Genomic DNA, 23,774 nt, shown 5'->3' on the forward strand with positions numbered 1-23,774 from the left:
TATATATATATATATATATATATATATATATAGAGAGAGAGAGAGAGAGAGAGAGAGAGAGAGAGAGAGAGAGAGATGGGTGAAGAGAATACCAGTGTTAGCCAAAGAGAGAGGAGATAGTGATAGTGAGAGATAGTGGCAGTAAAAGACAATGAGAGTTGGATGGGGATAGCAGCAGTGGGAGCAAAAAGAGGAGACAGTGGAAATGAAAAAGAGGAGACAGTGGAAATGAAAAAGAGAATGAATGGAGAACATAAAATAGGCATGGGTTGGGGGGGGGTGTGTGTGTATGGACACGGCCCCCTCCCCTCCTTCACCCCTTCTCCCAAGACTGGCAAACTATTAACACGAAAAATTTGTCCACGTTCACACACTCCCTACAGCCATGTGTAAAAGTTTCCCAGTCTAGAGGTCAAAAAGCTGAGCAACCCTTCCCCAAGGGCATGTGTGAAGAGGAGACAATGGTGGTCAAGAGAAAGAAAGCAGACTGCAAGCAAAAAAGAAGCAGTCAGTGGCAATGGCAGAGAAACAGAATGGGACAAAGGCAATGGCAGTAGGACAGAGAGACACCAAAAGTGGTAAGAGAGAAAGGGATGTGGGAGAGACAGACCGGAGATCGTGCTAATCAGAGAAAAAGGAGACAGTAGGGGAGAGACACGTATAGATGGTAGCAGTGAGATGGAGACACTGAGTATGAAGGCTTAAGGGGAAAAGGACGACGCAAATACATTCGTGTGTCAAAATTTTTGGTGAGGAAGGTGGAATGAGGATTAAGGCTGCTGGTTCCCCCTTTTCTGTCAGAGGGCAGTATTTGATTTATTTGTGCTCTGAGAGGAGCATTTTCCAGCTGGAAGAAACTATATTTCAGTAAAGTAGCACATGCTTGTAAAGAAATACTACAAAACCAGTTCCTGGTTTTCTGTTCTCTGTTTTGGAAACATTAACTCATTTCATATCCCCGAGTGTTCTCCTACACAATCCACAAAATATGAAGAATGAATGTATAGAAGCAGGAGAGAATTATCCATACTATCCTACCTTGCCTTTCTGAAGTTTCCATATGCAGCACATGACAGTGGAAGTTGAAAAGCATCTCAAGTCTGGTTTCAAAGTCTCCAAGTGTTCCGTTTTCTATAAATGCTTTCAACGTTCCTTCCAATTCAGCGATAGAAGTTTTCTCTCCTTCATCAGAGACAAAGGACTCAATTACTGAAAAGAGGTAAAACCACCATTTTGTGGCTTTAGTTTCCGCCCTGCAATCAGAAAAAGAAACAAATATAAATTATGAGTAAATTAGAAGATGCTGACTCTTGCAAAGGGAAAAAGTTCAGTACACATATGGATGATGATTACTCTAAAAAAATAAGTAATAACAATTCACACAGAGTCACAGAAATAAACAGGTGTAAAGCTGAATGTTACACACACAAATATATAGGCAGGCTAGATACCATCAATGCATAATCAAATAGGGGTAGTACAAGAATAGATGTAATAATAAACAAAGAATATAAACAAACAAAATATAGAAATGTGAGTTGGGCAGCATAGTGAATGGATTATCATAGCAAAAGATAAACACAAAAACCATGACCAATCTCAGGAAATCAAGGATATATTTGCATCCTAGTTCTGTAGATTATGAGTAGTTTGAAAGAATTTATAACGAGGTAAATTAAATTATTTAAACTGTAAAGAGAGACAAAGCCTTAACTGTGACAGGGAATTGGATTTTGATAGTGGGAAAAGGAAGAGAAGGAAAAATAGTACAAGAACACATAGAATGGGGGTGGGGGGTGGGGTGGGGTGGGGTGGGGTGGGGGGGAATGAATGAAAGGGAAGTCAGCTGATAGAACTATGCAGAGAGCAGGATTTAATTCTCTCTCTCTCTCTCTCTCTAAAAAAAATTTTACAGTTTGAAAAAATGCTGATTGGGAACTGTTTGACTGAAATACTGAAATGTTTGCTCATGCAAAAACTGTATGGCTGTATTTAAACTTTTAACAAATGATTTTTGTCTTGAAAAACAGCAGCATTTTCCCATGGGTGAACCAATGTCATCTCTGATTTAAGGTATTTCTCAACATTCTTTGTCTTTTCCCATTCAATTCAATGATTACTGATTGCAGAATATTAATCTCTACCTTTCATGAGCATTCATAGCTGTGTGATCCATGCTCAACAGTGCTACAGGTAGAAATGACAAGGTGCAGAGTAGAAGTAACCAAAATTACATAACTCTACTCAAGCATTAGGGGTTCGGCACAGTCGAAAAAAGTGACAATTTTTTTTCCCCGATTGCTATAGCGCAGAGTGCAGACACTATACAGTGGCAGCCAACCATGAGTATAAACAAACCAGAATTCTGAGCATGCAAGGGGAGAGGAGCAGTGCAGGAAAACGAACCCTGCATCCCTCTCACGGTCAGCAGCCCACATCCACATTCTGCAAAAGCAGAACTGACACACTATTGTCGCAAGGCTAACTCTAATAGTGTTGTAAGCATCATAATCGAAATCCGTGATGGACTAGGATTAGACACATCACTCACTTCAAAATAAGAAAGGTAAACAACGAGCAATGCACAACACAAAACATCCAGGAATAGCTACCGTGTAACTGCTTGTTGTGATTTTAAGAATACTGTTAACAAGGTATTTCACACCTGACCTCTAGAGGTATTCAATGCAACAATCATTTCAAACATCTACCACCTAATTTGGCACATTAAAAGTGTCCACACTATACCAACTTTTGAACTTTTGCTAATAAATAAATGTATGCATTTCTTTGTTATAAAATGGTAGATCCCACAGCTGAATATTAAGCTGCATTATATGGCATGTATCTTAAATGAATCATTCAACCACCCACAGTTATCATGGCACCAGAGCATGGGGCACACTTGGAGGTCATTTCATTTGTGCACTTTTTATTTTGCAGACAGGTTTTGATGCACATTATTTTTCCAAATTGGGCTTTGCCAAACGATGTACAATGTCACAAACGGAAAATTGGTTACATTTTCGATATTAATATGCCAAAAGTAAAGTTATCCAAACTATCTCTGATAAAATAGTTCCTCAGTATAGAATTTGCCATGAAATAGCATCTATTTGGTAATTCTGTGTTTTTGCATTTTGAGGCAGAATTCACATTATTTTGCATCTACTGCAAAATCCAGATTTTTCCAATTTCTAATCTTTGCTAAGACGTGGTTTAGCAGTAGTGAAAGAATTTTGTATACATGGAAGAGACCAATCAATTTAACATCTGTAGACAACATCCCCAACCAAACATTAGATGTGTTGGATAAGCATTTGACAGCACTGTTTAGTCATGTGCTTGGACGTGTGAATAACTTTACAGCTCACATAACCAAGATGTCATCAGTGGTACATAAACTCTTTCAATGCTGCGACATTCCCTATTCTTTACAGTACACTATAAATGAATAACTCAGCATGTTACAGACTCAGAGTATTATTCAAGCAACTGTTATCAAGTCAGTGGACAACGCTGAGGGAAGTAATAAAAAAATGCCCCCCCCCCCCCCCCCCCCCACACACACACACACTCTGCATGCAGTGCATTTACAATAGCCACAAATATTCAGGCAGTAATAATCATATCCCTTAACGTGCATGTAAGAGCTGTTATACAAGCGGACAGTCAGTACCTTTTAAATGAGTCAGTGGATGGATACCTACAATTGACGATGCAGAACACCAACTCCTTGTAACGAACACACATTCTGAGCTGTATTTGTCCTTGATCAATCAACATCAAGGGATTTTCAACCACGAATTCAGTCTTATTATCTGACCTATGTCAAAAACTGTGATATTTTATGTTTACAAGAAACCCAATATCTTATGAACTACTGCTGACAAAGAATTGATGGCATAAGATTAGTTATGGAGACACCTCACTCTAAGTGTGGAACTGCAATATTCTGCAAACCAAGCCTTGTGATAAAATCTGCTTATCTAAAAGATGATGAGGACTTCAAAATCCTAGCTATGGGATTCGAAAAGTGCACTGCAACTTCTGTCTACAATCCCCCTACTGCTAACCAGAAAACAGAGTCATTATCAGTGACTACAACAGCCACCACACTGATTGGGGATATAGTGCAGGTAACAATGATGAACTTTTAAGTTGAGCCTGAAGCCAAATTCAAGCAAAATAGTAGTCAGCATTTTTCATCTCAGTAACAAATATGTTAAAATAGCAGTCAGCATTTTTCATCCCAGTAACAAATATGCTACCTGCAGGTTAAACGTCTCATAGCTGGTAACTCCTCTCACTCACATCTCTACCCCTAAATACCGAAGGGTTATTCTTGATAGGAGTCTGGCATTTGAGAAACATTGTGACACATCCAACTGAAGGTTGCAGCACGAAATAATATCTTAAAGAAAACTAAAAATGCACAAGTTGTGATGCAAGCCTACAAGTACTTTGACTTCAGCTCTAGCCTTGTGCTGCCTGGCAGGAGAATATGCTTCCCCAGTGTGGCATCAATCCTGCCACTTGGAACACGTTGGTATTGCTCTTTGCCAAACTTGCCACCAGGTGACACAATGCTCGACACCAGCCCCAACTGAGAAGATCCAGGTTTTGGTCAGAATAGCTCCAGCCGATATTGGGCAGATAGTAATTGCGAAATCCGAGAGGAGCAAAGTGAACAATGATGACAGACACACACATCATGGGCACGAAGCTGTTGCTATACATCTTCGCAGTAGGAAAAGTTTCATCTCAAGTACATACCCCTTAGTGAAGTCAAAGGCGGAAGAGAGACCTCAGCACTGGCAGGAAAGAGCTAAAAGTGATAGAATACTTCCAAAAGAGGATCTGCCCACATGAAACAGTCTGTTGTGGCCAACATGGAAATCACTTAATTGTCTTCACATAGGATCTGGCCGAACTATAAGTTTCTTGTTCAAATGGGTACCGTGCGATAACCCAGATGTGTCCCGTGCATGCAGTGTTGAACAGACGATGATCCATTTCCTTCACTGCCCTGTTTACACCATCTCATCGTGACACAAGAGGATCTGCTATCAGGAAACACAAAAGCAATGCACCTTGCTGAGGCACAACACTTCATTTAAATGGGTGTCACTGACATGTTACGAGGAGGAAGAAGAAGAAGAAGAAGAAGAAGAAGAAGAAGAAGAAGAAGTTGCACAAATACAAGAGCCTAACATTTGGTGTAGTTGGGTGCTCCAGCTACTTTCCAGCAATAATGGAAACAGCTGACAAGTCATTCCTGCATGACAAGTCAAACAGTAAAATACACTGAGGTGACAAAAGTAATGGGACACCTTCTAATATCATGTAGGATCTCCTTTCGCTTGGCGTAGTGTTTGCAACTGGATGTGATACGGATTCAAATGCAGAAACATTGAGCCATGTTGCCTCTACAGCTGTCCGCAATTGCGAAAGTATTACCAGTGCAGGATTTTGTGCTTGAACTGACATCTGAACTATGTCCCACAAATGTTCAATGGGATTAATGTTGGGTGATCTGGGTGGCCAAATTATTCACTCGAATTACCTAGAATGTTATTCAAACCAATTGCAAACAACTGTGACCCAGTGACATGGCGCATCATCGTTTGGGAAATGAAGTCCAAGAATGGCTGCAAATAGTCTCCATGTAGCTGAACATAACCATTTCCAGTCACCAACCGGTTCAGTTGGACCACATGACCCAGTCCATTCCATGTAAACACAGCTGACACAATTATCGGGTCACCAATAGCTTGCACAGTGCCCTGTTGACTACTTGGGTCTCTGGCTTTGTGGAGTCTGCTGCACTCGAATCCTGCCACAAGCTCTAACCAACTGAAATCGAGACACTTCTGATCGTGCCACAGTTTTCCACTCATCTAGGGTCCATCCGATATGATCACGAACCCAGGAGAGGTGCTACAGGCAAAATCATACTGTTAGCAAGGGCACTCACATCAGTCATCTGTTGCTGTAGCCCATTAGGCCGGTATTACACTATCAAATTTCTCTGACCAATATCTTTGTCAAAGAAATTTGATGGTGTGATAGGGAACTTCGTCAAATGTCGTCAAATATTTAATCAAATCTAGGGCCTCGCAGTAGATTTGATCAAAGAAGTCGCTTGTCATCTGTTCACTGCAATGTACGTGTTACCACGTGGAGCACTAGCATCGTTGCAATGTTCTGTCACCTGTAATTTTTTTATAAACATTACCAGTAAATTACAATTGGCGTGTACCGATAACTACAAAATTAATAGAGATGTATGAAGCTGATGAGGCACCTTACAACGTGAGGCACCCTGAATACAAAAATAGATTAAGAAGACTGGAAACCTGACCTAACCGAACGCTCTCCTGTAGCAAGGAATCAACGTGTTACAGTGAGCCTGTCTTCTGCAGATATAGCAGTTCTTAAGTGAGTATTGTGCTTTGTGATATGAGGATACACTTCACTGAGCACATACAGAAATGTAAGCTCATCCATTCTTAAGTAACTTATGTACGACTTGATGTCCTCCACTATAAGCTCACATAACAAGTTTTGTTGAATGCTTTTATCATGTCGTCGTAAAACCCACGGCTTTGCCCAGGTATGTTTCCTTTTTTTCCCTCGTTTCTCTTCCGCATGTGCACGCAGTGCAATTGTGGTACATGCAACTGCTGCTGTTAATAACAAGTTGTTGTTGTCAGCTATCTTGAACTGTGACGAAAAATATGATGATAGTGTAATTCCCCTTTTTAGTGCCACATCAAAGATCTTTGTCACAAATATTAGACGAATATTTGATCACATCTTTGATGAAATCTTTGACAAAGAAATTTGATAGTGTAATACCGGCCTTAATGCCAAATTTCGACACAACACACTAACAGATACATTTGTCTTATGTCTCACATTTATTTCTATGGTTATTTCATGCAGTGTTGCTTGTCTGTTAGCACTGACAACTCTACAAAACCACCGCTGCTCTTGGTTCAGTGAAGACTGTCAGCCACTGTGTTGTCCATGGTGAGGTGATGTGCCTGAAATTTGGTATTCTAGGCATATTCTTGATACTGTGGATCTTGAAACACTGAAATGCCTACTGGTTTCCAAAATGGAATGTCCCGTGCATCTGGCTCCAACTAATATTCCACATTCAAAGTCTGTTAATTGGCATCACGCAGCCATTACCATGTCGGAAACCTTTCATATACATCACCTGAGTACAGGCGACAGTTCAGTCAATGCACTGCCCTTTTACACCTTGTGTACGCGATACCACCACCATCTATGTATGTGCATATTACTATCCCATGACTTTCGTCATCTCAGTGTAATTCAGTGTGCACAACACCATTTGTAACAACTGATAATTCAATTTGTTCATTACTGGCATTTGTGCCTTCACTGCTTTTCGTATGGCTATTTGGGTTAAGAAATCCTTCTTCATCGAGTTCTCTAACACAATGCATTTCAAAGCCTATGGCTTCATCATCAGGTACATTTTAGTACAGTCCCATGTTCATTAATTCAGCATGTTGTTTATTAAATTTTGTAAACTATTTTCATCTGTACCACAATTCACTAACCAAATAACGTACATTGCTGTAAGTGTATAATCAGTGAATTACAGTGGAGTACAAGTGTACCCATGACAAAATGTACATTATATGACTATTGAATTGTGATATGGATGATAATAGTTTACAAAATTTAATGATGAAACAAACAGAGCTAAAGACCATTTGACTCCCAGTAAAATGCACCTCATGATCAAGCCACAGGCTTCAAATACACTAAAGACTCAAATATTCAATTGATTACATGTCATGCTCCAGCTGACTGCATCGTTTAAGAAAGGAGTTCCACTCCACAGGCCGCCAGAATGTGAACAGGCCAAAGGCAGTGTCACACAGGCTGTGGCATTCAATGTGTAATGTGCTGACTTGATCTCCACCATGCCACTGAATACTCTGAAACCACCACAGCCCCACTCCTCACCTCTTGTTCCTCCTCACACACTCTACCTGACACGACCTCTCAGCACATTATCACTACAGAGCCTACAAACTGTAGTCAGCAATGCAGGTGTGTGCCTGTTAGGATTTATTTGATATCTTGCGACATTCTCAGTCTAGTTTGTATGTCGATCAATAACTCAATGCCTCAACTAGTGGTGAATTATTAATTTTACTTATTCCACTTCTTATACTTCACTGACAACTTTTCATCAACACAAATAAAATAAAATAAGTACATGTAAAATGAATATAAAACAACAAAAATATGAGAATGGTGTTGAAATAAAAACCAAAACTACTAAGTTAAAATAACAATGATGACCAAGAAATTCTATTCTTCTTTCCTCATACAATGGTAATGAGTCCAGCAACAAGAATGGGATATAAATTAAAATACCAGTAATAACCCAAACACCCAAGGATGACAGATGTTATAAAAAGGTTTGGTTATCATGTCAAACAATGGAAACTCCAGGCAAAAATATCAATAACGTAGGAAAAGACAGATTGCTACTTACCGTAAAGGAGACATGTCGAGTTGCAGACAGTCACAATTAAAAGACACTTACATAAAGCTTTCCACCACAGCCTTCACCAGTAACAGAGAGAGAGAGAGAGAGAGAGAGAGAGAGAGAGAGAGAGAGAGACCCACACGCAAGTACACCTCATGCACACACAACTGCCAATGCCGCATCTCGGGCCAGAATGCAACTATCAAGTGGGATGCAAGCAGCAATCTGAAAGGGGCAGCGAAGGGAAAGGGATGGTGTGGCCTACTTTGCTCTTGGTCACAGTTTGGCAGTGGGCGTTCATCCTGCTGGACGGTAGTCATATCAATATAAAAAGCTGTGCAAAGACTGCAGCAGAACTGGTAAATGACATGGCTGCTTTCACAGGTGGCCCAGCTCCTGATGAGGTAGGATAAACCTGTGACAGGACTGGGATAGGAAGTGCTGGGTGGGTGGATAGAGCAGGTTTTGCACCTGGGTCTTCCACAGAGATATGATCCTTGTGGCAAGGAGTTGAGATTGGGACTGGCACAAGGATGGACTAGGATGTTGTGGAGGTTGGAAGGGCAATGGAACACCAATTTAGGAGGTGTGGGAAATACACTCCTGGAAATTGAAATAAGAACACCGTGAATTCATTGTCCCAGGAAGGGGAAACTTTATTGACACATTCCTGGGGTCAGATACATCACATGATCACACTGACAGAACCACAGGCACATAGACACAGGCAACAGAGCATGCACAATGTCGGCACTAGTACAGTGTATATCCACCTTTCGCAGCAATGCAGGCTGCTATTCTCCCATGGAGACGATCGTAGAGATGCTGGATGTAGTCCTGTGGAACGGCTTGCCATGCCATTTCCAGCTGGCGCCTCAGTTGGACCAGCGTTCGTGCTGGACGTGCAGACCGCGTGAGACGACGCTTCATCCAGTCCCAAACATGCTCAATGGGGGACAGATCCGGAGATCTTGCTGGCCAGGGTAGTTGACTTACACCTTCTAGAGCACGTTGGGTGGCACGGGATACATGCGGACGTGCATTGTCCTGTTGGAACAGCAAGTTCCCTTGCCGGTCTAGGAATGGTAGAACGATGGGTTCGATGACGGTTTGGATGTACCGTGCACTATTCAGTGTCCCCTCGACGATCACCAGTGGTGTACGGCCAGTGTAGGAGATCGCTCCCCACACCATGATGCCGGGTGTTGGCCCTGTGTGCCTCGGTCGTATGCAGTCCTGATTGTGGCGCTCACCTGCACGGCGCCAAACACGCATACGACCATCATTGGCACCAAGGCAGAAGCGACTCTCATCGCTGAAGACGACACGTCTCCATTCGTCCCTCCATTCACGCCTGTCCGGACACCACTGGAGGCGGGCTGCACGATGTTGGGGCGTGAGCGGAAGACGGCCTAACGGTGTGCGGGACCGTAGCCCAGCTTCATGGAGACAGTTGCGAATGGTCCTCGCCGATACCCCAGGAGCAACAGTGTCCCTAATTTGCTGGGAAGTGGCGGTGCGGTCCCCTACGGCACTGCGTAGGACCCTACGGTCTTGGCGTGCATCCGTGCGTCGCTGCGGTCCGGTCCCAGGTCGACGGGCACGTGCACCTTCCGCCGACCACTGGCGACAACATCGATGTACTGTGGAGACCTCACGCCCCACGTGTTGAGCAATTCGGCGGTACGTCCACCCGGCCTCCCGCATGCCCACTATACGCCCTCGCTCAAAGTCCGTCAACTGCACATACGGTTCACGTCCACGCTGTCGCAGCATGCTACCAGTGTTAAAGACTGCGATGGAGCTCCGTATGCCACGGCAAACTGGCTGACACTGACGGCGGCGGTGCACAAATGCTGCGCAGCTAGCGCCATTCGACGGCCAACACCGCGGTTCCTGGTGTGTCCGCTGTGCCGTGCGTGTGATCATTGCTTGTAAAAGCCCTCTCGCAGTGTCCGGAGCAAGTATGGTGGGTCTGACACACCGGTGTCAATGTGTTCTTTTTTCCATTTCCAGGAGTGTATATGACAAACAGTAGCGAACCTAAGACTCGGCCTCAGGGAAACCCGTACGTGATTTCTGCCCAGTCAGAATTATGACCCTGGATTATGTTGGCAGAATTACTACTAAGAACAGCTTTCTTCATTCTTTTGGTTAGATATGACACGATCCATTTGTTGGCTATAACATCAGTCCCCTAAAACTTCAATTTATCTAGGAGTATACTATGATTCAGACAATCAAATGCCACGGATAGATCACAGAAAATACCTACCGGTACTATTTTGTTATTTAATGCTTGTAACACCTCGTGTGTGAACATGTAAATGGTATTCTCAGTAGCACAACCCTACTGAAAACCAAACTGTGATTTGCTGAGAATATTACTGTTGCCGAGGTGAGATACTACTCTAGAACACGTCACCTTCTCAAAAATTTTGGAAATTGAAGTCAGCAGTGAAACAGGTCAGTAGTTACTGACGTCTGACTTCTCACCTTTCTTAAATGAGGGGTTCAACAACGGCATATTTTAGTCTCTCGAAAAATGCCTCGAGTTAGAGATGCATTACATATTTAGGACAATACTGTGTACTGGACTTATTATATAGGAACAAATCTTTAGTATTGTATTGGAAACACCATCAAAACCAGAAGATCTTTTATTCTTGAGAGAAAGTGTGAACCTCTTAATTTCAGAAGTAGAAGTTGGTGGTACATTCATATGATGTAATTTTATGAGGGTTACTTCTTAAACATATTGCTGTGATCTTTCTCTTTAACTGTTGGTCCCTATGCTTTCTTCTATTATTAAATACATTTGCTACCTGTGATTTGTCATTTATAACCCTTCCATTCAATTCAGTACTAATGTTATCCTGTTTCTTGCTTCACTATATTCCATACTGCCTTAACTCTGTTGTCAGACGTACTGATTTCTGACATTATGTTCATGTTTCTTGATTTTTTAATAACCTTTCATAGTAATTTTGAGTAGTTCTTGTAGTGTGCGACCACTGCAGGGTCTCTACTTGTTCTTGCCAAAAGATACATTACCCTTTTCCTTTCACAAGATACTTTAATCCCCTTTAGTGATCCACGGTTTTTTCCACGGCTGTGTAATGTCCCTTCCGATTAGCTTATGCGGAAAGCTATTTTCAAATATTGATACGAATTTTATCGTGGAATAGATTTAATTTTATATTGGCATTTGGTTCTTTGTAAATTTCATGCCAGGTTGTTTCTCGTAAACTACTCTTAAAAACATTTGCCCTGTTATCATTAATGATTCTACCTGACTTCCACTGAGGTGCATTCACACCGTAAGGCACTATGTCATTTATCCTGACTAACTGTGCATCATAATCAGAGAGAGCATTTGTTACTGTGTAAACAGTTATTTTCTTGCTTTGTGCCTCACCAAAGAAAATATTATTAATTAGGGACCTACTGTCTTCCATCCACCTGTGTTGAAAAGTTAACTACTGAGAGCAAATTGTAGGATCCAGAAAAGGTTTCCAGATCATTTTTCCTATCAGAATCCTTTAGGAAGTCTACACTGAAGTCATCACTAACTATTAACTGCTTGCTGATGTCGGACTGACAGCACAGTAAGTAATCCGGGTTCCTCATAAATAATGCAAAATTTCCCAGTGGGGATCTATGTATTGTTACAATTAAAAGTGAACTGTTTTCCAGCATTAATTCACAAGCACACACTTCTATGTGCTGATCACTACAAAATCTACTTGTGTCAATGCTTTTCAAGTTGTGTTCTGTCTTAATATATGCAACAACTCCTCTTTTTCCCATATTAGTTCTCCACAAGTAAGCTGCTAGACTGTAATTTTCTATATGTAACTTATCTAACCCTGTGATTATGTGGTGCTCAGACAGGCACAGGATGTCTTTCTTTTCCTCTAAATTTTGCAAGCAGGCAAGAGGCTCTTCTACCTTATTACTCAATCCTCTGAAATTTTGGTCGAATAAGCTAACCTTACTTTTCTGTGCATTCTTGTGGGACACTTCTGCTTCAGTGACTTCTTTCGAAACAGGATGCCTGAAACTTGATTTTATCCTAAAAAAGGGGCCCCTCTGACACCAGTAACCACACGGATCTTGCACTGTGTGATGGTGGCCCCCTGTACATTTCCTGCAAAAAGTTCAGCCAACCTATCTTTCCCTCTCCTATTCAGGTGCAGGCTATGTCTAGTATAACCCCATCTCCCAATTGTACCAACAGGCACTGTGGTCATGTGAGAATTCATTTCAGTCAGCAGTAACCTGCTCAACTCGGAGTAAACACGGCTCACAGAAGTATTAACCTGGAGCTGGTCAAGGTTCTGCAGGACCTCCATGAAACTCACATTTGTGTATGTAGGTGCTACTCCTATTTTATCCTGGTAACCCCTACTGTTCTTAGCCATGCTATTTCCTGCACCATTTACTATAATGATGTGATCCTCTCTGCCGAAACATTTGCATAATTTTCCTATGTCCTCTGTCACCTGGCTATGGCTAGCACTTGACTTCACAATACTTGTGCTCCTAACTTTTCCTGCACCATCTGGCCTATGCCCCTCCCATGGCTACTACCTAGCAGCAAGACTCTCTTATACCTACTCTCTTTCGGTACCGACCTACACTGAGTTTCTCGGTTAGAAGCCCGCTGCACCCTACTGTAACCTACGGCTGTATGAGGCTCTTCCCCTCCTACTTCAGATAACGAGCCAAATTTATTCGATATTGATAGCTCAAATGTAGAAGTTGTCGAGCTGCTCCACTTTCGCCCATTGCTTTTTACCTTTACCCAGTTCCCACGACATTTTCCCCCATTCAATCTATCTAGTTTCAATTTCACACGATCTAATTCAGCCTGAAGGGCACAAATCTTTGCCTTCTGTTCAGTGATTCTCTTGTCTTTTTTGCAGAGCCTACAGTTCCATGGAAGAGCCTCACTGACTTCCCCATTCAGTTTCCCACTACAAGCACCCCAATGAAATTCCATCCCACAGTCTACACAGACCACTCCCTCTTTGACTATCCTACAGCAACATCTGCACTCATCACACATTGCAAGACTAGTTCGAATGTTTCTAAATAAAATAATTGGAGGTGTTGGTCAATGAAGGCTCAAATTCGTTCAGTGTGCGCACAACAACCAGCCACAATGTGGCATACAGGATTGTTGTGTTTATATATTTTGGAGAGCATGTAGGAAATGGGTGTGTGGGGTGTCATGGGGGTGAGGAGGGAAATGGATTTTGCGGATATGTTCTGGGAAGAGCGTAAAGCTTTAAGCAGCGATTGAAGTTTGTGTTGGACTTCTGGGATAGGATCACTCTGGCAGAGTTTACAGGTGGAGTCAGATGAATGGCGGAGGCCTTCTGCCAGGTACTCACTGTGATTCACAACAGCAGTAGTGGAACCTTTGTCTGAAGGTAGGATAATAAGGTCAGGATTTGTTTTGAGATTGTCTGTGGTTGTTCTTTCTTCTACTGAAAGGTAGGTGTTCTGAGGAAGGGACCCAGGGAATGATAGTGAGATTAAGTTAGAGGTAAGGGATCCCTGGAATGTGACAAGCAGGTGGGAGGGGGGAGTATCACAGTTGGATTGTGGTACGAACTGGGAGGCAGGGTCCAGTGTTGGAATTAGGGTGTTTTGATTGGAAGGACTGGTGGGAAAGAGATGTTTCCATTGCAGGGATTGGGAGGAGGAGAGTAGGTCTCTGAAAAGTCTAGCATGGTTAAAGTTGGGTGTAGGCTAAAGGTGAGGCCTTAGGAAAGGATTGAAACTTCTGTGGAGCTGAGGGTTTTGATGATCATGTTAACAACAGTATTACAGGAATGTTTTGGCTCTGGTTTTGGTGGAAATTGGTAGGGAGTTTTGGAAGGATGCGGCGAGTTGAGAAGGTCAGGTAGGCAGGGTTTAGGTGCTAACAGGGGGGACGAGGAGGAACACTGTGGGTACAATAGGGGTCGGATAATGGTGACCCGAGGCAGCAGTAGGATGTCAGCAGGTTGGATAATTTATGCAAGTGGCGTCTGGAATGCTCCTCCAGTTTCTGGAGAGCAAAGGTTTCAATTTTGGTGATGTGATGTATGGAGTAGGGATTGCAGAGTAATAGTATCTTGTGGAGGGAGCAGAGATGGTTCTGGGATGCCTGTGCCATAGAGATGTGTTTTCGTGGTACCAGGTTTGTGAGGGCCAGGGACTGGTGGAGCCTGAAAAGGTGTAGGTCATTTGTGGGGATTCCATGGTTTAGGCAGCATTTGAGAAGCAGGATGTGGGTCTGGTTTTTAGCAACGGAAAGGGACACTTTCCTGAACTGCTGTAGCAAGATGTGGCAGGAATGGTGAAAAGGAAACGGGAATGACACAGAAATGGGCACAATAGGGGTTACTGTTTCTGAGAGGAGCTGGATTAGTGAAAAGATGTGTAAAGATCCACAAAGAAAACGTAAAGACATGAAGAAACTCACACAAGATACACAAAAATATGCACAAATACCAGAAAATATGAACAAATATGTAAAAATACACAAAACCATGTAAAAATATGCACAAATACGTTAAAAAGTACAGATACAAGGATGAAAAGGAATGATGAGGTACAGGGTGCGTGCGTGCGTGTGTGTGTGTGTGTGTGTGTGTGTGTGTGTGTGTGTGTCAAGGGCAAGTGTGGAAAATAAAACGCTAGAGTTCATCAGGAAGAGGGATGATGTGGGATCAATAGGGATAAATATAATTATAATATTGGAGGAAAGAATCTAAGGCATTAGATGCTGCATCAACAACCTGTGTGGTCACAAAAAGTCTGTGTTGTATGTGGACGATCGCTGATACATTGTGGCTCGGAAGTAGATACAGTTTGGAATGCAATGAATAAACAAAGGAAAGAATGGACACTGAGAAGAGTAATGCTACAGAGAGCAACAATGGAAAACATCGCAGGGTTGTAGGATGGAAGGAAGCCGTTCAGCAAAAATCAAACAGTGGAAACTCCAGGTAGGAAAAGACAGATTGCTATTTACGGTAAAGACGACATGTTATGTTGCAGATAGGCAGAATTAAAAGACACTTACATAATCCACAGCCTTCATCAGTAAAAAAGAGACACACACCATTCACGTACACAAGCAAGCACACCTCACTCACACACGAACTCCAGCTCCAGCATCTCAGACTGGAAGGCAGCTATTACGTGGAATGCAAGCTGCAATCACGAGGGAGCGGCAAAGGGAATGGTTGGGGAAAGAGACGAACACTGTCTGGTGGAGTATGCAGGGATTAGAACACTAACAGGAGCAGCATCAGGAGGTTGTGGGGCAGAGAGGTGAGGGGAGGGGGGCGGAATGAGAGGAGCAGGGAAAGACAGGCAGATAAGCTGGCAGAGGGCTGCAAATAAACAGGGTGGGAGATGAGAATGGGGAAGGGATGATATGACAGAGGCGGTGGAAACTGTTGGATGCAGGGTGTGGGGACAGTATGTTACCTTAGGTTGAGGCCAGGATAATTGTGTGTTGTAAGGATAACTGCCATCTGTGAAGTTCATAAAAGCTGGTGGTGGAGGGAAGGATCCAGATGGCTCAAGTAGTGAAGCAGCCATTGAAATCAAGGGTCTCGAGTTCGGCTGCATGTTATGCCACAGGGTGGTCTACTTTGCTCTGGGCCACAGTTTGGTGGAGGTCGTTCATCCTAGTGGACCGCTGGATGGTACTCTTAACAATATAAAAAATCTGTGCAATGATTGCAACAGAGCTGATAAATGAGATGGCTGCTTTCACAGGTGGCCCAACCCCTGATGGGGTAGGATATCCTGTGACAGAACTGAAATTGAAAGAGATGGGTGGGTGGATAGGGCAGGTTTTGCACCTGATCTTCCACAGGGATACAATTCTTGTGGCAAGGAGTTGGTACTGGGAGTGGCATATGGATGGACTTGGATGTTGTGGAGGTTGGGTGGGCAACAGAACACCAATTTAAGAGGGGTGGGAAGTATCTCGAGTAGGATGGCCCTCATTTCAGGGCACGATGATAGGTGTTCAAAGCACTGGAGAAGGATATGGTAAGTTGTTCTGGTCTGGGGTGGTGCTGGGTGATGATGGGAGTGCTCCTTTGTGACTGGTCCTTAAGGGTGGTGGGAGGACCGGGAATGTGAGTGGAAATGGCACAGGAGATCTGTTTGCAGACTAGGTCTAGTGGATAGTGCCTGTCTGTGAAGGCCTTAGTGAGCCCCCAGTATAGTGACAAAGGGAGTTTTTGTCACTCAGATACGCTGTCCCCAGGTGGACATCTTCTAGAGAAGACCTTCCTAACCTACCAAAACACCAAACCCATAGTCTGGTTCAGGTTCATTGATTATATCTTCATAATCTGGACTAATGGCCTAGTGGCCAAGTGCCTGACTGCAACTTGACATGTCTTCTTTGGTTATCATGTGGTATACGTGCCTTAGTGGAGTATATCATGGCTGGATGATGAAAGCATTATAGAAAAGAAGAGTTCATTTATTAAGTTATAATAGCAAAAGACAATACACAGCGGACTAAATCTCTTGCAGCTTGGAGCTTAGTACACAGGTAGCAAGAAACTGAAAATCCAACGTAGAACTCTTGCATAAATAGGTAACAATGATAACTAGTAAATCATGAGACAGTACTCTGTTGTACAAAGAAAGAGAGAAGGGAGGAGGGGGGGGGGGGGGGGGACAAGAAACATTAGCTAGCAAGATCATGCTGACTACCCTTTTCGTAAGCGGAATGTTCTGTTGATAGATATTCTGCAAAAAACCAAATTGGAGTGAACCGTACCACATGTTTGCAAATTGTGTGTTTTTAGACCCCAACAAATCCCCTTCCAGTTACCTGGTCAAAGCAGCATCGAATGCCGATTTCCAGCAGTCCAGTTCCTTCCGCCTCCAGTCGAAAATCAGCTGTGTCAGAGCAGCACGGTGTTCCAGCAGACTAACACCTTGGTGAGCATTCTGTTCCCATTCCTCAAACTTACTCAGCAAAAGTTCCAGCCCCGTGAGAAAGCGTGGTAGTGGGCTTGAGACAGGAAATCCCAATATTCGGTCCACCACAATGAGCATCTGGGAAATTTTGAAACAGTTCTTTATTAAAATACATAATTAAGAACAATAAATTATCAGGTAGTTGATTTATTAGAGATGGTGATGTATACGTGCAGACTGAAGTGACAAGTGAAAATTTGTACCAAGGGCGAGATATGAACCTGGGTCTCCAGCAGGATATGCAGGTTCCAATCCTGGTCTTGGGACAAATTTTCACTTGTCACTTCAGTCTACATTTACATACATCATAGATGTTTGAGCCTTGAAAAGGTCTCTGGAACCATGTAGTTTTTGTTTTATTAGTACAGGCTTGAACACAAATGATTCACTAAAATCTGTGTGCATAATGAGACAACATATAAATCATGCATAATTCTTAAGACTTCACCTCAACAAGACCGGCTGAGAGGAAGAAGCAACCATTTTTGTAGTTTTATGATCTGCTATGGGTAGATAAGTAAATTTTAAAATCATATTCCTTATAGGTACACAAACGTTTTAATCCTCATAAACAAGTAACATCCTGAAATCAGCTGAGTCCTTCTTATGAGGATACCTTCCTGCCAATACCAGAGTGACATGTAGCTCAAGAATGACACTCTGAAGATGCACACTACATTTTCACAGATAACTTATAACAGACTGTGAATGAAATACTTTAAAACACGCCACCAACAGACTTTATGTGATTCTGGTAGGTCCGATATACTTTATATTCCATGCATCCATAGTGAGGGCTTTCTCAAGGAAGTAAAACATGTCAAACTGGAATGGATTACATGCATTTCATAAAAGGAGATTAGCTACTATCCCTGCCTGAGATACTAAGTTAAATAGTCCTCATGGAACTAAAATAGGTGGGGAGTTGGAAAGTGGGAGAGAGATGGGGGAGGGAGAGAGATGGGGGAGGGAGAGAGATGGGGGAGGGAGAGATATGGGGGAGGGAGAGATATGGGGGAGGGAGAGAGATGGGGGAGGGAGAGATATGGGGGAGGGAGAGATATGGGGGAGGGAGAGATATGGGGGAGGGAGAGATATGGGGGAGGGAGAGATATGGGGGAGGGAGAGATATGGGGGAGGGAGAGATATGGGGGAGGGAGAGATATGGGGGAGGGAGAGATATGGGGGAGGGAGAGATATGGGGGAGGGAGAGATATGGGGGAGGGAGAGATATGGGGGAGGGAGAGATATGGGGGAGGGAGAGATATGGGGGAGGGAGAGATATGGGGGAGGGAGAGATATGGGGGAGGGAGAGATATGGGGGAGAGAGAGAGTGGGGGAGAGAGAGTGGGGGAGAGAGATGGGGGAGGGAGAGTGGGGGAGGGAGAGTGGGGGAGGGAGAGTGGGGGAGGGAGAGTGGGGGAGGGAGAGTGGGGGAGGGAGAGTGGGGGAGGGAGAGTGGGGGAGGGAGAGTGGGGGAGGGAGAGTGGGGGAGGGAGAGTGGGGGAGGGAGATGGGGAGAGAGATGGGGGAGAGAGATGGGGGAGAGAGATGGGGGAGAGAGATGGGGGAGGGAGAGTGGGGGAGAGAGATGGGGGAGGGAGATGGGGGAGGGAGAGTGGGGGAGAGAGATGGGGGAGGGAGAGTGGGGGAGAGAGATGGGGGAGGGAGAGTGGGGGAGAGAGATGGGGGAGGGAGAGTGGGGGAGAGAGATGGGGGAGGGAGAGTGGGGGAGAGAGATGGGGGAGGGAGAGTGGGGGAGAGAGATGGGGGAGGGAGAGTGGGGGAGGGAGAGTGGGGGAGAGAGATGGGGGAGGGAGAGAGATGGGGGAGGGAGAGAGATGGGGGAGGGAGAGAGATGGGGGAGGGAGAGAGATGGGGGAGGGAGAGAGATGGGGGAGGGAGAGAGATGGGGGAGGGAGAGAGGGGGAGAGAGATGGGGGAGGGAGAGAGATATGGGGGAGGGAGAGAGATATGGGGGAGGGAGAGAGATATGGGGGAGGGAGAGAGGGGGAGAGATGGCGGGAGAGAGAGGGAGGGAGGGAGGGCGGGAGGGGAGAGATGGCGGGAGAGAGAGGGAGGGAGGGAGGGCGGGAGGGGAGAGATGGGGGGAGGGAGGGAGAGATGGGGGGAGGGAGGGAGAGATGGGGGGAGGGAGGGAGAGATGGGGGGAGGGAGGGAGAGATGGGGGGAGGGAGGGAGAGATGGGGGGAGGGAGGGAGAGATGGGGGGAGGGAGGGAGAGATGGGGGGAGGGAGAGATGGGGGGAGGGAGAGATGGGGGAGGGAGAGATGGGGGAGGGAGAGATGGGGGAGGGAGAGAGAGAGAGAGGGAGGGAGAGAGAGAGAGGGAGGGAGAGAGAGAGAGAGAGGGAGGGAGGGGGAGAGATTGGGGAGGGGGAGAGATGGGGGAGGGGGAGAGGTGGGGGAGGGAGAGGGGGAGGGAGAGAGGGGGGGGAATCAACAGATTTTCATTTATGGAGCAAAATTAAACTTACTACAAACACACAAACTTATGCACCCTGATATAGTAATAGAAAGTTCTGGCAGAATGTAAATAAATTAGGAGTAAAGATTAGATTAGATTAGATTAGTACTTGTTCCATAGATCATGAGTATGACACTTCGTAATGATGTGGAACATGTCAGGTTAATACAATGTGTCTATACAAGATATTACATTACACAAAATATTACATGATATTTATTTTTATTTTTTTTTTTTTTTTTGGGGGGGGGGGGGGGGGGAATTTCCCACTTACTATATCCAAAAATTCATCTAATGAGTAGAAGGAGTTGCCATTAAGAAATTCTTTTCATTTCCTTTTAAATGCTATACGGCTATCTGTCAGACGTTTGATGCTATTAGGTAAGTGAGCAAAGACTTTTGTGGCAGCATAATGTACCCCCTTCTGAGCCAAAGTTAAATTTAACCTTGAGTAGTAAAGATCATCCTTTCCACTAGTATTGTAGCCATGTACACTGCTATTACTTTTGAATTCGTGAATATATATATTGAGAGGCTACAATGAAGATCCCTAGCTCTTTAAATACGTGTCTGCAGGATGATCTTGGATGAGCTCCAGCAATTATAACCACTCACAGAATAGTAGAGGCAACAACTCATAGACATGCTCACAAACAAGACTGAAAACTTTGCTGGCTGCCTCACACTCCATGCTGAGTGACACATACCATTACAGAGGAGTGATGCTTGTCCCTACGTCTACTTTCTGATGAACGATACTCGCAACTAAAAGTTACAAAATAAGATATCAAATCTAAAGGTACAAATACTGTGTGAGGGGTTGTTTTTATATGCGTGTGGTGGTCTATGTTGAGATGTGACGCAGGTCTTTAACTTGGGACGGCAATTGCAGCAACTTTGAGAGAGGAAGTACCAGCTCAGATGCAGAGATTAAAGTCTGCCTTGGAGATAAGCAGAGACACAAAGCACAAGCATATATGAACAATGGACATTAGTTAAGGAAATACCTTACAAACGATCTTTGCGATTCATTCTAATTCGAAGCATTTGAACAAAGAAGTCTGATACAGTGTAAGTAAGATATGTTTGGTGAAGACAGTACAAAAGTTGTTAATTCAACTGATATTTTTCTAACCATTTGGTAGAAATGTGATGTAAAAATTCTTAATCCAGGGTGTATACGCCAAAAAAATAAAGAGATACGAATAAATAAATTTCGTATTTCCAAGTTAAAAATACAATTTTTTCCGGGTGAAAATACTTTCTTTCCGGATTAAGATACAGTATACCCCGGAGGGTGAAAGTACACTTTTTCTGTGTTACATGACAATATACTTTCCCTCAGAGCTGTACAATTTATCAATCCCTTAAATGGTAAAGTTTTTAGGCAACAATGTACAACTTCCTGGCACTTTAGCAAGTGGCATCCAGCAAAAAATAATGTGTTTTAGAAAGATCTTTAACACACACCAAAATTACACTGCATATTTCGGTATTATGAAAGTATAAATATGAATTCCATCCAATACAGCACAGTAGCTTCTGAAGCACTGAAGTCAAGATTGCAGTGTGCTTTTGTCTGCTAATCACAGCTCATGTCGTGAACTTGCCAGCCAATGACAGCAGATATTCAGAGCATAAGACAAATGATGCAGTTAGCCAATAGAAACAACACTGATCAGTGGTGCAGACACACAAATAGGAAAAGCTAAGCTTTCACTTATAATATTGATAATCAAAAGTTTCTTGCTGTTTTTCCCCATGTGATGGTTAGGCAGGATCCTAAGAGCACAGCTTAAAATGCAGCAGCTAAATATTTTGGACAAGTACGATTATAAATTTCACTATTGCACCCCAAATATTAACATGTTCTGTCTAGCATTTCAACCTATACTTTTTGAAATCATTATTGCACAACTTGTGATCTGTGAAAAAATTAAATAAATATGAAAAACTAACCTTTAAGCTTATTATTTTTAGCATATATTACCCTTTAAGATATATCAAACAAAAATGTATTGGCAAAATTTTAAATAATGGCTTAAATGGCTGGTCTTCGGGGTCTGACATTCCTCGAAGTGGCTGGTCCTCAAAGTGCTAAGTTTTGAATGAGAGTCAAATGTTCCACAACTTCAGAAATTAGTTGCTCATTCCCACACGTACCATGATTCATCCAGCATAAAAGGAAATTTACTTTGAGATAACGCTTCTCAAACCATCATTCACAATATTTTCCCATGACCCGTTAGAAATGTAAACAGTTGTGATATCACACTCTTCGAAAGCAGTTTGTTGTTAGGAAGTATTGCATAGTTTTCATCATTTTCATCATAAAGCCTTTGACCCCCTCCCCCTTTTTTTTGGTAAATGGTGCATTTTCTTTGCAACTAATGTTTATTCCAGTGTCATTCTCTCATGTTTTACTTCTGCAGTAGCAGGCTACAGCAAAATTCTTTTTACGGTATCAGTTCTTACCAGTCAAAATTACCGAAATTCAACTTAAAACTAAAACATTGAAAAATTACTGAAATTCTACAAAGTTGCTGGGTTCTTCCCTGATGAAAAAATTCCCACATTTTTCCTGGATTTTCTTGTTGTCCCTCTGTTCTGATACTCCATCCTGATCTACCCATCTAAGTCACTGTCATCATCATCATCATGGGCTGCACAAACTCACCAGTGCGTGTCCACATCACATTCATGTACCAAGCAACTGCGTCCTCCCTCCCAGCCATCAGCCACACTACCTCAAGCCTCGCTCTTGCTTCATGACTCCTTTCTCCCCTCACCATTGCACTTGACAAAACACCTCACTTGTGTGTGTGTGTGTGTGTGTGTGTGTGTGTGTGTGTGTGTGCGTGTGTGCGTGTGTGCGTGTGGTGTACTCTAGCTCAGAAAAAGTACTTATTGCAATAGCTAGAAAAGTTTTGAGTCTTGTGTATATGCCAGTCGATGACTCATTGCCTCTATTATTCATAGAGTGTTTACCTTTGCATCTAAATTATGTATATACATCAAAGTGCACAAGATAATTCTTGAGATATTGTAGCCCAGCATCACTGAACAAAAGCAGTTTACAACAGTTGTTAACATGTACATGTATCACATTACTGTACTGCATTGTGCGGAAGTCAAATTTTACATAACATTCACATTTTTTGATATTATTAACTGGTTCTACAACAATATTCATCAATGCAGTAGCAGGATAAATCCACTGCACTCCTCAAAACTGAACTTGATCAGTAGCTAAACTTTTTATGTTGATGCCACATTACTGAAAATGTGTATTTCTGAATAATAAGACACATTTTTGGACCAAAGTAAGTCGCTGTACATCTTTACGGAGATTATTCTTATTTCTAGATTTGATTCCATGGATTGAGGTGTTGGTCTGAAAAATATATCAAATTTCCTTAAGGAACAAATATGCTGGGATGCAGTAGTTACTATTCCAAGTCCTTTTAACAGGCCTCTGAAGGATATTCTTGAGTTCACATGTAAAATAATTCAAGCTATTCTTAGGACTTTGACAACTTTACATTGGATTGATGAGCTTGAAAATAAAAGTTTATTTTGGTGCATCAGTAGTTCTGTGGTATGCTCCCAACTGAATTTATTAAAAAGTTGTAATTGGAAGAATTTAACACTGACATTGACTTCTATCCGTTTATCTTCATATTTTAGATATGGCATACAATGGGAGAAAATCTTTGACAAGTCTGAACCACAT

General features: G+C 43.1%; 1 protein-coding gene across 1 annotated transcript in view; it reads right to left on the reverse strand.

The window, feature by feature from the left end:
• LOC124544805 (midasin-like) overlaps positions 1-23,774 on the reverse strand; it is a 291,545-nt gene that overhangs the window by 139,331 nt on the left and 128,440 nt on the right. Inside the window, exons 20-21 of the mRNA XM_047123490.1 lie at positions 17,406-17,632; positions 1,039-1,253 (exon numbers count right to left, since the gene is read on the reverse strand). Of these exons, the coding sequence (XP_046979446.1) occupies positions 1,039-1,253; positions 17,406-17,632 (442 nt within the window). The remainder of the gene's footprint in view (positions 1-1,038; positions 1,254-17,405; positions 17,633-23,774) is intronic.

This window comes from Schistocerca americana, chromosome 8, assembly GCF_021461395.2.
Source record: "Schistocerca americana isolate TAMUIC-IGC-003095 chromosome 8, iqSchAmer2.1, whole genome shotgun sequence".
Classification (NCBI taxonomy): Eukaryota; Metazoa; Arthropoda; class Insecta; order Orthoptera; family Acrididae; genus Schistocerca; species Schistocerca americana.